The sequence below is a fragment of the Triplophysa rosa genome, linkage group LG5, assembly GCF_024868665.1.
Source record: "Triplophysa rosa linkage group LG5, Trosa_1v2, whole genome shotgun sequence".
Taxonomy (NCBI): Eukaryota; Metazoa; Chordata; class Actinopteri; order Cypriniformes; family Nemacheilidae; genus Triplophysa; species Triplophysa rosa.
Genome location: NC_079894.1, coordinates 5,174,603 through 5,190,657, shown reverse-complemented (window position 1 = coordinate 5,190,657; position 16,055 = coordinate 5,174,603). Strand labels below are relative to the sequence as shown.

The window sequence follows — 16,055 nt, the reverse complement described above, 5'->3', positions numbered from 1 at the left end:
AGACTTCTCTCTACCGTTTATATGAGATAAGCAGCACATGCGCGCAAACTGATGTCCGCCAGGTGGGACAAGAATATTTTCGTCTCGTTTTTATTAGCTGACGATAATGTCAGTATATTTTTATTACAGTTTTCGTTATCATGCACTCATTTTTATTTAGTTATCGTCTCGTTTTCGTCAGTGAAAACATGTTGTTAACGAATACTTTTCGTCGTAGTTTTCGTCAACGAAATTAACTGCAGCAGTTAGTGGTGCAACGGATCATCATTGATCCGTGATCCGTTCGGATCAATATCTTCGGTTCGGCACACACGTGATCCGCGGATTGATTTATGAAAAAAAAAGTTGTGCGCATGTTCAGTCCACACACAGCGTGGTCATGGCGAGCGGAGGAACGGAGGAGCTTGAACGCCCCGCGTCATTTAAATCCCCTGTATGGGAGCATTTTGGCTTCCCTGTCAAATATAATGATGAAGGAAAGAGGTTAGTGGATAAAACCGTGACGGTGTGTAGGCACTGTGGCACAAGAAAGACATATGACAGTGGAAACACATCAAGCACGGCCACGCATTTGAAGCGACATCACCCGGTGTTTCACTGACAGGAGTGAAAACGAAGGCTGCTCAACAACCGCTTATCACCGCGGCATTTAAGCAGCCCCTTGTTGCACAATCAGACCGGGCTAAAGCCATCACAAACGCTATCGGTGTGTTTATAGGTGCCGACATGAGGCCATATTCGGTTGTGCAAAACGAGGGCTTTAAACACATGCTTAAAGTGCTTGAGCCACGTTACGACATCCCGTCGCGCACCCACTTCAGCGAAAAGATTGCGAAGTTGATTTTATATATTTTAATTTAATAATTTAAAAGTGTTAATAAACAAAAAGACAAAACTTATGTTTATTTGTCTTGTCTTTTTTTTTGCTGATCCGAAAAATTATCCGATCCGTGACTCTGATCCGAGAAACGATCCGAACCGTGAGTTTTTTGATCCGTTGCACCCCTAGCAGCAGTGCTTCTCAAACTTTTTTGTTGTAAAGCCTTCTTTGTACAGAGTGCATTGCTTTGCGCCCCCCAAATAAAGACAGTGTACATTTACACAATAAAAAAAATGTTTTTGAAAAGTTTCACGTACACACAACAGCATTATCAAAACTATCTGCCTTTTCATGGATCCGGGAAAACAAATAAAAACAATGTATTATGCATGCCGAGCCAGTGGATGGCGCTGTTGTGCTATAAAGAATCCCTACGTGTTTGCGCACATCCGCATACACTGTTTTAATCTAAAAGTGCTTTTAATACACTTTGTCGGCGTGTTTGTGTGTTTATAGTAGTGAGTGTGTATGTAAATACTATGTCTCCGCTGTTTGTAGTGGTGCAGTAAATCTACTTTTTGCTGGAGAAATGATGATAAGTATGTCACACGGCACAAACATGCAGCATGGAGGCCGCCATTATTGTTTGGGGAATACTCGTGCATGCCTACAGACTGAACGCGTAATATGCATGCGTATGACGTCATCGTTTTTGGAAAACGCCACTTTCAGAGTTTACACGGAAACAATAATGCTGTTTTCAAAAACGTGCACTTTGAGACCCGTTTTAAAAAGTTTGCGATGAACAGCCAAACCGCATAAAACCATTTTCAGTTCAAAACGGTCTCATGTAAACGGCCTCTTAAACTTAACATTTTAATTCAAGCAAGAACGTATTCAGTTATGCAATGCTGAAACATCAATACGTTTGGTTGGTGGTCTTATTTTTCTGTGTTTGATTGCACAAAATGTATGATAAATTTCTATATTTCATAAAATGCCACAAAATCTGTGGCCCCCCTTGAAACATCTTAGGGCCCCCCAGTTTGAGAACCACTGGGTAACGGTATGTGAAAGTAGTCAGTGGAGTTGTGTATTGATCCAGCGTGTGCATCGAGGAGGAGTAAGCCGGTGTCCCTGAGGCAGCCGATCTGAGTGGCGATGCAACAGCGTGCATAATTTGACCGAGAGGCGGGTAGAGTGGCACTGACCTTTTCAGCACAGATTAGATTGCCTGCCAAGACCGCTTAACAGTAGCCACAGCTTTCACACTCAGACAACACTACTAAGCTAGTTATGCGGCATTCAGGTGCTTGCTTGAAACTTGCGTTTGCCTGAGTAGGTGTGAGGTGCTATTTTGGTCTAGCTAGATTTCATCAGTGCACCAAAGTGGACAGTCCTCCCGTATCGGTTGTGGAGGCAAGTCCCTGCTGAATCGATGGTACATGACATCCGTCCTGCCACTAGCTCCAGCGATGCATTAGCAAGGATCCATGGCCTGATCAATTGATTGAATTAACAGTGATTTTTTTTCTGGTCTGCCACATCTTTCTCTGGCCTGGCTGCCATTAGTGGTCACAACAATCTGTTTATTAGGTTTTCCCCCTTTTTTTCCTCTGGCTTTCCGCATGTCCGTAGCGCATTAATGAAACGTTTACCATCATTTGCTGATTATGGCCTATTTTTGGTTTGGCTTTACCCCCAGCTTTCATCCAGCTTTAGATGCATCTCTTTTCAGGCTAGAATGAGGTACAGGGTTGTCAGTGTTGTTTGCACTTTTGAGTCCTTGAATTTCATTTCTTTATTTAAAGTTCCAGGGGCTCATGAATAAGGCCACGATGAATTAAATGGAAGTGATTGTTGGGCAGTAACATGCACAGTTTAACCCTGAGCTAATGGTCGAATTGCTAGTCTCTGATATCGCCAGATCTTTCTGCATGAGCAGCTTGGATTTATGTAGCTCGGCTATTGTTCACATATGCCTCGGCGGCCACAGGGAGCAAATAAAAGTTAAAAGGTCCCTTTTATTTGATCACTAAAAACCATGGGAACATTATAAAAAAGGGGGAGCATTTGTGACGCGTTTTATTCCTTCTCTGCCTCTACCGCATCCCTTTACAGAGGAGGTGTAGAGATATTGCATCCTTTCTTTCAGTCTTCCGGCTCCATCAGCATCCCCTCCAGCAGAGTTCTGAGGAATGAGAGGAAGCACCGTTCCTTTCTTTCATTACCTACCTGAGCTACACATCTGTGACAAACCTGTTCTCCAGCAGTGCCCCTGACATCCCTCCATCAGTGCCTGAGAGTCTCAGCCCGCTCCAGCCTCAATCAGGCTCTAATCTCTGTGGGCCCACCCTTCAGACTGATGCCAATCCAACCTCTCCCTAACCAGAAGTGAAGGACCCAGTCAGCGGGTTCCTGGAGTTTGTCTGTGCGCTCATCACTGGATTTATAGAAGTGCCACTCAGGCTATACGCACCAGTGCTTGGGGGTCCACACCCTGACAGGCACCTGACTCAAGTCTTATTCAGCCTCACTCTGATGCCTCCATCTGGACCCAGAGCTCCAGGTTCTTGGCCTGTCTGGTCTTACTGCCAGCACGGGTCGTAATTGGTATTTCTCCAGAATGACAGCGCTGTTGTGGATTTTTGCCATTTTTAATGGAAAATGGTTGTTAGCAGCAGATTTGTTCTGACTTAAAATTTCTATTATTAAGTGTGATAAATGATATAAATACGCGTTCTATTCAAAATGTCAAATTCTTTTTATAAATATATAGATATTTTTCTTCGAAAATCTGCTTCTAATCTGTGCGCACCAATGACCAACCCTCAATTGAATCTTTTTTTTGTTCTTTACACAGTGTTAATTGTACGCCTAGTGTTGCGCCTAGTAACACCACTTGACTGTATTAGGCCCGATTCACATTTCGTGTCTAAAACCGTGCAGAAAACGTGAGCCGCGCCTCTTTCTCTCTTCAAATGACCTGCGGTGCGCGTGCGGCACTCCGAAAAGTTCAACTATTTCCATCTAGAAAAATGTGCGCACCCTATTTGCATGCGCCTGCCGCGCGTCTACATTTAAAATAACAAATATGCACGCGGAAAAGATGCGAAATGTGAATCGGGCCTTAAAATCCCTGTAACCCACAGCCACTTGTACCTTTACTGTTATATTTAACACTCCCTTCTTCTAATCTTTTAGGAACAGGCTTTGCCATGTGTAGCACAAAGGAGAGCCACGACAGCGATGCAGACCTGGATGTGGATGGAGATGACACACTGGAGTATGGCAAAGCCCAGTACACTGAAGCAGACATTATTCCTTGTTCTGGAGAAGACCAGGGAGAAGCCAAAGAACGAGAGGCACTGCGCGGAGCTGTTTTGAAGTAAGCAGGCTTCATCAAAATCTTAAAATAACTCTATTTGTTTGTGCCTGAAACTTAATATTTCTCTCTTTTCTGTAGCGGTGGTGTGCCATCCAATAGAATAACACCTGAATTCTCCAAATGGGCCAGTGATGGTGAGTTGGAGTTTATCAAAGTCTGTTTTCTTTTATTCTTTGTACAGTAGCTTGTAAAGATCAGTATTTTTACATTTCTTATTATAACATTTGGATTTAAAACTAAAGACATGTAAATATGACAGCATGTTGCTGCTGTCCTTCTGAAACCTCCATGTTTCATAATTATTTTTGTTGTTGCCAAATCATTATTATTAGTCATCCTTCGTGTTTGTCACTGGGTTTTGCAAATATCTAACCAATAAAAAGTATTAAAAAGTGCATGTCAACTTGAACAACGCAGTATTTAAAAATGTTGAAAGTAGAAGTTTTTTCCATTTCCTGAAAAACAGCGAATTTGGACATCCGAGGTTTCAGAAGGACATTGACGATATCCAGCCTAATTTGAGAATGTCCCAAAGAGCGTTTCTAAAAAATATATGACCTCATCACAAATTTCCCAGATTTATTACTGACAAAGAAACGTCATTATTATCGTAATGTTTTTGTTATGAATGTGTAAAAAAAACGTGATCGTTGTATTATTTCTCTCATTTTCTGATTTCTCCCACGTGTCTGTGTTTTTAGAAATGCCCTCGACCAGTAATGGCGAAAGTAGCAAACAAGAGCCCAGCTCTTCCTGTTCGTCCTCCACACCTCGGACCTGTAAAAACAGCGAAATCGAAAAGTGAGTACAAACACACGGCTGCCCTCAGAGACCGAGTGTTTGCTGGTGTATTGGGGCGAGATTAGTTTGTGTAGGGACTGCAAGATCATAAATGATGCATTTAGTGTGCTCATCTCTCCCGAGCATGCTTGATCACAGGGAGTGGCTCTGAGTATTGATCCCCGGCAGCTGAGCCTTGTCTGGGCTTGGCTCACAGCACAGGCCGGGAATGCTAAATCACCCTCCACGTATCGCCATACTACAGCGCTACACTGCAGACGACGGTACAACATAGGGGAGTGTAAGAGGGAGTGTCTTCCCTCGACACCGAAAGCAAAAGGAAGGGAGTGTAGCAGGCAGTCTCTAGCCGCAGATAAATTTGAATAACCCAAGTGGGTGAAAGGCCGGCCCCTGTAATTCCCTCATCTCTGCATCCTCATCCATATTCTCAGACAGCGCTTCTGCAAAACTCTCCTCCCACTTGTGCGTGTGGGGGCCCTGCCCCTCTGAATGGGTAATTGGGGTCAGAGCACAGCTCCGGGTAGAGAGGGACTGATTGCCTGCGCACACGATGGCACTACAACTGTCCTCTTGCTGGTTTTATCTCCCCGGCCGCAGATGACCCATGTCCTGCTTGTGTCCTCATTTAATCTTGCAGGATTGCGTGTTTTAAGCAAAAACTCATTTTAAAGGTGCTCAGAGTTTTTCTAATTTAAAAAAGTTTTAAAGTAGATGATGTTGTTTCATTTAAACATCCGTTGTATCCCCAACACAATCTTTAGGTTTAATGCGTGAAAGGAGTAATTGTCTAGAATTCTTTGCACACCACAAATAAGATTCGTGACCACTATTTTAAGTTCCCCCGCCTCTCTTTTCTCTCTCTCCGCACGCTCTTCTCTCGGGAGAGGCTTCTAGTATAGCCCAATCAATCTTGCGCGAGTGGCCATCACTGGGCCCCATATTAAATATCAGGGTGGATAACTGGTGAATAAGCACAGCCAACCGACGCAATTGATTTTCCTCGTCGGCGCGTCACAATCGCGTTTCTCACCCATCTCCAGTCGAGCGCACGTCTGCGTCAGATGACTTCATCTCCAGCACGGGCTTGATGTCAGTTCCAGTTCGCAATTTAAATCGTGTTTGTTAACCGTGTTTACCGAGAGGAAGCGGAAACATTTTAAAGGCGTGACTTCGCGTAAAGAATTGCACGCGCGGCATCGTTCGAACGGTTTGACTGAGTGTGTGGAAATGAATGTTAGTGGATGATGTTATGAACGCTGTCTGAGCGTGTGTCTGTCTGAGCGTGGGAGTAGGAGGATGAAAATGGACAGAACACTATTCCTAAGTGGAGCTGCAGAAGCGTGACAGCTTAGATTGATTCATTGCTTTCCTCCGTAGAGACCTTCTCGCCTTCACCCCCCGCGTGCGCACGGAGCGCCAGGCAGCCGTTTAGACTAGCTGTAGCGTTGTATCGGGGGGCATTAAGTGTTTTAGCCTGCCCGGATATGAATCACCGCGGCTGTTTGATGTCATGGAGAAGCGGGAGCAATGAGCGCAGCCCACCCGCACCCGCTTTATTAGCTTAGCGCTTAGCTCCAGACGTGACACACACGCGTTTATTTAATATTGCCTGCAATATTTCTCCCAGTCTGTGCCCGTCTTGCTCGGCCCTCCGCCTGAATCTATCCATCTCTCCCCGACAGTAGAGCCCTCGCTCTCCTCCGCGGAGCACCTCTCCTCTCTCCTTCTGCTGATTTGATCAGGTATCACAAGATGTTACACGATATTGTCTCATGAAAGGGGCCGGGGAGATAAATCTCAATGATGATATCATTACTCAAATCCTGCGAGGTCATGAGAAGAGGGAGTCTTTTTAACTCTTTCTTGACTGCAAAGCCGTTGTTGTAATTGCGCCGTGATTGGTTGAAGTGTCATGTTGTTTTAACAGAAAGCGTGATGTATTGTAGTTTTATCTACTTGAGCATTGATTTTGTTTTTATATTGTGTGCCACGTTCAAAGATTTTGGATTTTCATTCGGATGGGTGAAGCATGCATACTGCAATGCTCCATTGTTTTATTTTCAATTTCCTGAAGTGAGGGGTCTTATTTTGAGCATGCTTTAAAGAGGCCACATAAGGAGCTGAATCATTTCATTACAGCTCGAGTCTGAAAACAATTCCGAGCCCGAAACATGTGCATTTCAATCTGCAATGAAAATGAGACTTGTCTTCTTTAGTTTCAGTGATTCATTGTGGTGTGTGTGGGGGTTTTGGAGTAAGGGTGAGCATTTTCCTATATCGTAAGAAATAGTATAACGATCGTATGCATGTGTGTTTTTGTAAAACAGAGGTGGTTTATTAATTGCCCATATGGGTTATGATCTTTTGCTACAGGGGTCATATCTGTCCCCATTTTTTTAGTCATGAGGACTTCAAATTTCATGCTCATTTGAAACGCCGTTGCAGATTTTTTACATCTTTCATATTGTTTTTTTTTTCTTTACTTCAACCCGTCCTGCAGCCTTTGATTTTTTTAGTCTAAATAAAAAAATCAAGTCAGCGGGTGTGTTCTCATGTCAGGCTGTGCACGGGACATCTTTCTACAGTTAGGGTCGGCTCTGATAGAGATGGATGCTTAAGGGGCAGGATAATGAAATGAGAAATCGCACCCAGAGCTGAAGCCGTAATGGAGCCGTGTCCGCATGAAACAGAGGTTCAAGCCTCATCCGCTTCCTGTTTAAAGGGGTCATATAGTGCGAATACGTGTTTTTGGGTGTCTTTGGTGTGTTATAAGTTGCCCGTGCATGTATTAGACACGTAAAATTGAAAAAATTAGTGTCAGAACAAAAGATGCATTCTATCTAAAAGCGAATGCTCACCCAGACCTGCCTGAAACGCCTCGTGTAACCACACCCCCACAAATCTACGTCAGTTCGTGGTATGGTTTGACTAAGACCGCCCAAATGTATATGCAAGTAAGGTGGGCGTACCTGCTGTCAGTACAATTGCTTTGGAACCTGATGTTCCAAATATGGTAAGAGGCGTTACATTTCCGTCACACGCTTGCAGTATTCGACCAATCACAACGCACTGGTTAACTGGCCAATCATAGCACACCTCGCTTTTCAGAGCGATGAGCTTTGTAACAAATCCGCACGTTTCAGAGAGGCGGGGCAAAGAGGAGATACAAACATGCACGGTATGTGGAAAATACAGCATTTTTTTACCTTAAATCGTGTATGCGCGTTGCATTACTTCTAAAATAAATGATAATATTTGTTTTAGCCGTGTCTTATGACCCCTTTAAATGCTAGCACGCCTTATGCGCACATGTGTTTGCCCTAAAAGAATGCAGCGCTTGAAAAAGCATCAGGTCTGTCCTTTGTGGGGTTTAAAGTCCAAGTTGGATAAGGAGTGTACCATTATAGACCACAGATGTAGGTAAATGGCGTGATTTGTTTGGATGGTGATTCTCATTGTGGTTTCAGTGTCTCATGTCTCCGACCATCTCTGTATGTCTGTTCACATACAGAAAGAATAAAACCCCCAAGGAATTAAATAACTTTCAGAATGTGGTTTTCTATAAATCACCACGCAATGAGTATTTATACTGGAGCTGGTTGGGCTTTAGTTGGGAAAAGTTGTATTCTTTACCGGGCCTGATGACGGCATGCAGGCAAGTGAACCACGGCGATTTATGAAGCTGTTAAAGCAAAACAGCAGGCATGGAGCACAGTACAGCTACTCTGCTTTATTAGCATTCACGCTAATCAAGACTAAATGCTTTTTTACAAGACGACCACTAATAAGACGAGATTTTAAAAGTTTATAGTCCCGGTGCTGATTGAAGGATGTAGAGAACGGGCTGACCGGACTGCTCGATCTCCTTGGTCAAGGTCGTCGTCTCATGGAGCATTGGGTGAGATTTAGGAAAGCCTTAAAGATGTCTTGCCAGTGCGGTCCGTTTGAGAATAATCAATCGTTCTCATAATTTAAATGTTTAATAGCGTCTCCTTTATTTGACATTTCTTTCCCATCACTGAATTAGCTTGACTGTTTGTGTATCATTCAGCTTAGTACATATCAAGCAGGCTCATTAAACAAGACGTGTTAAATACTACTGTGAGCTTCAGCTCTTAAGGAACCTTATGATTCTTCAGTTCACTGTCATTGCTCTTTCTTTATGTTGGCCTTATAGGCGAGATTGAGTCCATAAATGGCGCTTCCTGTGTTTTAATGGCCCTTCCTTGATTTACATCCCAATGCTACCTGATTACCGAGAGGCCCGTGTCCTGTGTGTGTGGCGAGCCTGTACTCATTGGTGAGTCACGCAGGCATGTAATAAATGAAGCTATTGGAAAAGGCAGAGGAACGGCAGGCACTAATCGGGGGGATTGTGCCTAGGAGAACGCTGGCGCAACGTTAAATCAATACTGTAGATCAGTGCTCCATCTGGCTGGAAAATGAGCGGATCACCATAAACATCTCGCCAAGCGCCTCATCGCACAATCAATGGCGGCCATATTGATTTAGTTATTGCGAGTTCATATGCTGTGGACAGTGTTAAATATACATTCACCAGCTGAGAGGCATTTATCTGAGGATAGGTGGGATGTTGGAGATTTGGAGTTGCGAGGATGATTATGAATGACAGGTGTTTAATGAGATTCGGCTTTTCAAATATAAACATAAAAAGTTGTTCTTAGCGTTGTGTATAGTACACAGCCCTTTTTGTTCGTATTTTTCTGATTAACCAAACGTTTTTCTTTTTTTTTCCTTGCAGGATCACAGAGGACTCCACAGCGACCACACTGGAAGCGCTAAAGGCCCGCATCCGAGAGCTGGAGAAGCAGATCCTCAGAGGAGACCGATACAAGTGTCTCATATGCATGGTGAGAACTCTTGGCTTGCCAATATCATGCGTGTATGTGTGGGTGTGTTTGGTCTGTGCGCTTGTAACCCATCCTTAATAAGATGCCATGGTAACATAACACCCACAGTCATGCATCCAGCTGGCTGTGTGATGGTTTTCCTCCAACTTAAACCAAACGGCCTGAAAAATTGACCCCGCTGCGAGGTTCTTTCGCACCCCAGGAGTTCCTCGAGTGATTGATATCAACGCCACGCTAAATTTAAGCCTTGTTTCAGCCTGGAGATCAATTGGCACTTAAAATGTAACATTTAAGTTTCGGTAAAACCAAATGGTTTCTGTAGCACCTCCTGAAAGTTACCAATCCTGCGGATTGATTAGCGTAGACTTTGTGGGGAACACATCTTACTGCCTTGAATCAAAAAGAGGCTTGTAAATGTTTTGATGGTTTAATTGAAGCAAATCAAGGCATTTATTCTCTACGCTCCCCTGATGCTTGAAGTGTGCAGTCTGCAGAGTTGAGCATTTCCCAGTGGTGGTCTACTGCCACCTGCTGTTCGTCTGAAGGATAGTAGGGCTGTTAGTGAAAACGAATTCCTCAGAATCACCTATAACATTTTTTGCAGCCATGACATGCCTACCATCATTATCCAAACATGCAATGCACATGCAATATACGGCCAAGCTTCACCCATCTATCCAGGCCAAAAACTTCTGTCCATAGCTGCATCCATCTGTCTGATGTGTGTGTCTGTGCCCGCCGTGGCGGCCGCGTTCTTGTTCTCAGTGCCGCTCTTGAATATCCCTGCAGCGGAAGCCGACCCAAACAGGGGCTGACGGCAAGAATCAGGTGGCCGAGAGGCACGGGAGCGCAGAGGCCCTGCAGCTCGGCGTGTACTGTTTGTACAGAAGCTACGTAACGGGCTGCAGCACTGCCGCTGCGGCCAGCAGTGGGATTAAGAGGCTGCTGCCGCTCCGGAGGGTAAGGCTCTCTGTGCTCCCTCTGGCCTGACCCCTGCACTGCCCCACATGCACCCTCACTGTGCCCCACCTGCTTCCCCCCCTTGTGGCCGCGCGCTATGCTGTCTGGTGATGTCTTGTGTTTGCGTGTATGTGATGTAGGATGTAAATTACGTTTATTTTATCTTTTTTAAATTGTTCATTTATCTTTTGGGATTTTTGTTTCAGGATTCGTATACGATGCCTCTCACCTCTATCCAGTGTTGGCACGTTCACTGTGAAGAATGCTGGCTTAGGACTCTGGTAAGAACCACACACACACACCTGCTCACAAAACACCGAAATCACATCACAGGGACATTGCCTTAACATAATGGGATATCGCAGGCCTTATTTTTAGGATATGGGTTTGATCGCAGGAAGCCCTTGCTGTTAAAATATAGACCTTTGAATGCACTGCATGACATTTTAAACAAAAGCATTCAATAAAAAGGACAGTTATAGCTCTGAAGTGCTGACACTTAAGGTATATATTAAATTTCAATTCTGTGCACACCGCAGAGTGCCCAAACCTCCTCGTCGGGTGAGTCATTCCTGGGTCGGCGTATAATGCGCATAATGGAGTAGTTTATTTTGATAATGCTTTGGTATTTGGCCACAGAGTAGGTTGAAGAGTTCATCTCTACCTCCCTTCAAGACCTGCAAGATTCCTCACGTCGCTCTTCATCCCGTAATCCCTCGCATGTTCGGCTAACCTCTTACCATCAGAATTAGGATTGCCTCTACATGTCTGTGTTTAATAGCCTCTTGTCTCTAAGCCGTTTTAGCCAGTCTTCCTCTGGGAGCCCACTCACACGTCGTGTCACCACACACGGAAACAATTAATAAGGAAATGTTTCCCAGCCTCAGCCTTTTTCCAATATGCTATATATTAAATCAGCTCTTTGCCTCTCCACTTATCACGGGCCGTCTGCGTATAGCCGACGTGAGGGAGATCAGAGATGTGTGTGTGTGTGTGTGCCAGCCCGTGCCGCCACGGCAGCTTGTTACTAATGCAGGCATTAAAATTGTTGCCTGAAGACAGCAATAAAAGTAGCACGACGGGGCTCCTTGCGTCTTGATCAAAGTAAATGCGTGTAATTTGGTTAGCGTCAGCCTTGTTTTATGAAGCTAATGGAGCTCGCCGCTGACGTGAGGAGCCCGTGTTTAGTGTGCGACCTGCCCGCGCTCATTAAAACCGCGTCAACTCGGGCGACCCAGAACAAAGGGATCGCAAGACCCCTTTGTGTCTGAGGAGCCTCGGTTAAGGGGGATCATGCAGGAATGGTGGTCTGCAGTTGAAACTGCTTCAGGTTTACAGTTTTTGTATGTTTTTAATGTACCTGACTTCATTTTACCGGTTTAGTCAGCCACATCAAAATGAACCGCTGTCGGATTATGATGTCAGTTCTGAAACCGTTGCAAAAGCGCATTCGCCATCGAGGCATGATGAACCAATGGAAGGGCTTGTTGCACAAGCCAAATAGAGTGTTGCTGGATCTCTTTTAGTAGGAGCGGGTTCTGGTGTTCTGTGATGTAGACATGAACAGGGTCATATGGAGCCTTTACAGATGAATGACTCCGTTACTGGTTCCAGACTCTATTGGTTGACATCAGTCTGGGCAAACCGTGTTTTTGCTATACATTTTAACCACCGACCATCCAAAGTTACCAGTTCATATATGTACATTGGGGGTGTAAATGTGCATGATGTCTCAGAAGGTCACTTGAGGACATAATCGTCAATAGTAGTAAATTCCTCACTTTACTGCTGCTGTCTGTTGTTGAGGTCTGTAGTCAGGTCTGTTTCACCATGTGAAGAATTGACATGCCTTGTGTTTTGGAATATACTGCAGTTAACCTGTACAGACTTTGCCGTGTCTGTCAAGTGTGCCTTTGTGGTGTTTTATAAAGCAGTCTATAGTTGCTGACTTTACCACCGGGATCCTGTTGTGATTCAGTCAGTGTGTGGCGTAGACAGTAGACCACACAGCTCACCTTCCTCTTCTACCTCTCCCTGCTGTTCTTTTGGCTTTTATGATGCTGGCTTTATTGGGCACTGGCTGAACTTCAGAGTGTTGGTGGGAAAGACTCATGCTTTCCCAACAGGGTGGGCCGCCTAGCGCAATGCACATTTAAAAAAAATAAACTGTCTATGTTCGGATACCACAGTCAACTGTATTTATATTCTACAACGTTGACAAACGTTTTCTCATCATTCCCTTTTGTTTCTCTCCCAACAGGGAAACAAGAAACTTTGCCCACAATGCAACACCATCACGTCACCAGGGGACCTCAGGCGTGTGTATTTGTGAAGAGAGTCTGGATTATTCTTCGCTTTTGTTTTTCCAATTTCCATTTGTTCTAGCGTATTTGGGTTTCCTTCTGAGGGGGTGAAGTATCGTCCAGCCTCGTAACCATTAGAGGCATAGACTTGGATTGACTTTAAAGGGAACTAACTTCACAAGCATAGGACTACGAGGACTGTATATAGTTCTCCTCTTTAAATGCCTGTGTTTAAAGCCCTCACTTCCCCTCAGGGCCAGGTGTTCTGTTGTGTTGGTCCATCCTTTCCAAAGTCAACTGTGTTCCTTGGTGTTGTCGATGAGGAAGCCCTTCTGTTCAATTGAAGGAAAGAAAACTGCTCATTCTGTCCCTCCACACACACCACTGCTGCTCTACATCGCCCTCTTTTTCTCCCTGTGTGTGATGACTGCTTTACCAAGACCGCCCCAACTGGAACATCAGTCAGCGATGAGAAGAAAAAGACATTAGATCTCCTGGTGTCAGTCCGATAGACCACCCTTGGGTCTTTATTCTGCATTGTGTTCTCTTTTCACCCCGAATCATTACTTCTTTTGTGGTGTTCTAGTGATGTCAACCAAATTCAATGAAGCAGTGCAAGCACATGTATAATAGTCTCTGTATGTTTACAGTGTTGTGAGTAAATGACATAGAGAGCAAAAACACACTTGTATACACATGAACACACACACGTACACTGACATAAACACAGAAGTATATATTGATTAAAAAGTCCAGTTTTAGTTGGGGGTGGTTGGGGTCGAAAGGGGCGGGGTATGTTACAATCTTGTCGAGTAAAAAAAAGAAAACCCTCTGTATTTTTAAACAGATGTTGTTGTCTTGAAGTTGAAGTTGTATTTCATTGTACAGGAAGAAATTTAAGTAATAATAATAATAATAAACTACTCAAACTAGGACTTAAAAAGATATAGGTGTACATTTTTCATTGAAATATACAGTAAAAACTGTAGATTCAACCCTCAAGCAAGGGAGAGTGTCTTTGGTTTTCTTTGCTTTCTTTCTCCTGACAAATGGGTAGATTTGCGTTTAATCACCCTCATTTGTAAACTGGACCACTTTTTTTACCCTAACAGTAATATCGCTACAAAAGATTGAATTTATTGCTCGTTTATTCCAGGAGCTTATCAGTTTCTTTCCACTAAAATGGACTTTTATAGAAATGTCAAACAGTTAGGGTGGTCTCATTGACAAGTGATGATCAGATTTCCTCTCTTGATAATCGTGATGATTTTCATTTTTCATCAAAGAATGAATTAACCGTCAAGTCAAGAATCAAGAATCTCATTTCCCTGGCTGACAGCTCCCGTTTCCCCCGGGTTGAGACCGTGTGCTTAATATTTGTACATCTGTGTATTCTGTGATTTCTGTATTGATGTAAGCGCAAAAAAGGAAGACATGAAAGGTCATTGCTGATCACGACACCACAATAAACAGTCAAATGTTGCTTTTGTTATAAATTATTTCACTGTTTTTCAAATCCTCATCCTCAGAGGCTGGGTGATAAGATCAGGAAGAGATTTACTTTAAGATTACGTTTTTGACAAAGAAATAACAACTGAACCTTTATCCTCAAGTTTTACACAATGTTGGAGATGTGTTGCTCCTCTAAACAGGTTTTTCTGTAACTTGTAAAATACAGCTAGTAAATAAGAGTTGACTCTTTGTATCCTTTCTTTGCTGAACTCTACGTTCCTGCCCCAAAGATGACTAATTGCACAAGATGATTGTGTGATATGATTTGTGTCCTTGTATTTTCTTGAAAATGGTACGTGTCTTTTCCGTTTGTAAGCTACATTTGACTTCAATTAAATGACTGTAAATTTGAACTGGTCACCATGTTGCTGGCTTCATTCCCAGATCTGGCAGGCCATAGATTCAGCAGTGCAGAATTATGCTGTTGCAAGTACTTCAGAAGAGTAGCTGGTCATATTCTTTTTAAAGTAAACCACACGCTTTACATGTCGATGCCACTTGTGAGGAGCGTTAGTAAAGAGTACACATTAAAGATATAAAGAATAAAGTTGCAGGATATCAGAATGAACTTTATTCACCAAGTCTGCACAAACACACACAAGGAATTTGTTGTGGTTTTAGGAGCTCTGAGTATTTACAAACAGTATAAACATGAACACGATAAATAAATAAAATATTGTCGCTGTTGCTTCAAAACCTCGAATGTACAAATTCGCTGTTTTTCGGGAAATGAAAAACTGTTTTAAATGATAAAGTATTGTGTTGTCAAAGTTGACAAGCACTTTTCAATACTTTTTATTGGTTAAATATTCGCAAAACCCAGTGACAAACATTAAGGGTGTCTAGTAATAATAATAACAATGATTTATGGCAAAAAAAAATTAATCATGAACTATGGAGATATGAGGTTTCAGAAATTCAATTCAATTTTATTTATATAGCGCTTTTCACAATGTGCATTGTTCCAAAGCAGCTTTACAGGAGCAAATAAGAAAAACAGAAAGGTAAAACACAGCTCGGTGCATGGTGTTTATAGACCAAGCAAGATCATTATAATAAATAATATCTAATAAATAAATGAATAAATAAAAAAAAGCAATGCTATGTAAGTACATAATATGTAAGTGTGAGAATTCGTTGCAGTTCATTTTAAGTGATTTTGAAAACTTTATAAATCATTTACGTACAAAAAGATGTAAAATTAAGAAATAGCTATGATTCTGTACCGTATGTGTCAATATCAAATAAGATTTCTTTGCTTTTAGAAGCATTTCAAGATCTACCTGCGTCTTGCGATAACATGGATCAGGAGATGCATTCTTTTTTTGGAGGATCTGTTGACAGAAATGCAATATAGTATACATAACTATGTCTTCAGTTGTGTATAAAGACATTAGAAA

The 16,055-nt window shown here is 43.0% G+C and overlaps 1 protein-coding gene across 8 annotated transcripts in view; it reads left to right on the top strand.

The window, feature by feature from the left end:
- The window catches only part of rnf220a (ring finger protein 220a), a 116,525-nt gene extending 101,498 nt beyond the window's left edge, over nt 1–15,027 (top strand). For 3 of the 8 annotated variants that reach the window (XM_057334460.1, XM_057334459.1, XM_057334462.1), the window contains 7 exons: nt 4,025–4,208; nt 4,287–4,342; nt 4,910–5,009; nt 9,772–9,880; nt 10,670–10,840; nt 11,047–11,121; nt 13,101–15,026. In XM_057334460.1, the coding sequence (XP_057190443.1) occupies nt 4,025–4,208; nt 4,287–4,342; nt 4,910–5,009; nt 9,772–9,880; nt 10,670–10,840; nt 11,047–11,121; nt 13,101–13,172 (767 nt within the window). In that variant the 3' untranslated portion in view covers nt 13,173–15,026. Of the gene's footprint in view, nt 1–4,024; nt 4,209–4,286; nt 4,343–4,909; nt 5,010–9,771; nt 9,881–10,669; nt 10,841–11,046; nt 11,122–13,100 lie in introns of all 8 variants that reach the window. The other 5 variants (XM_057334461.1, XM_057334465.1, XM_057334464.1 and 2 more) reach the window with 2 other exon arrangements.
- Nucleotides 15,028–16,055: the final 1,028 nt, after the last annotated feature.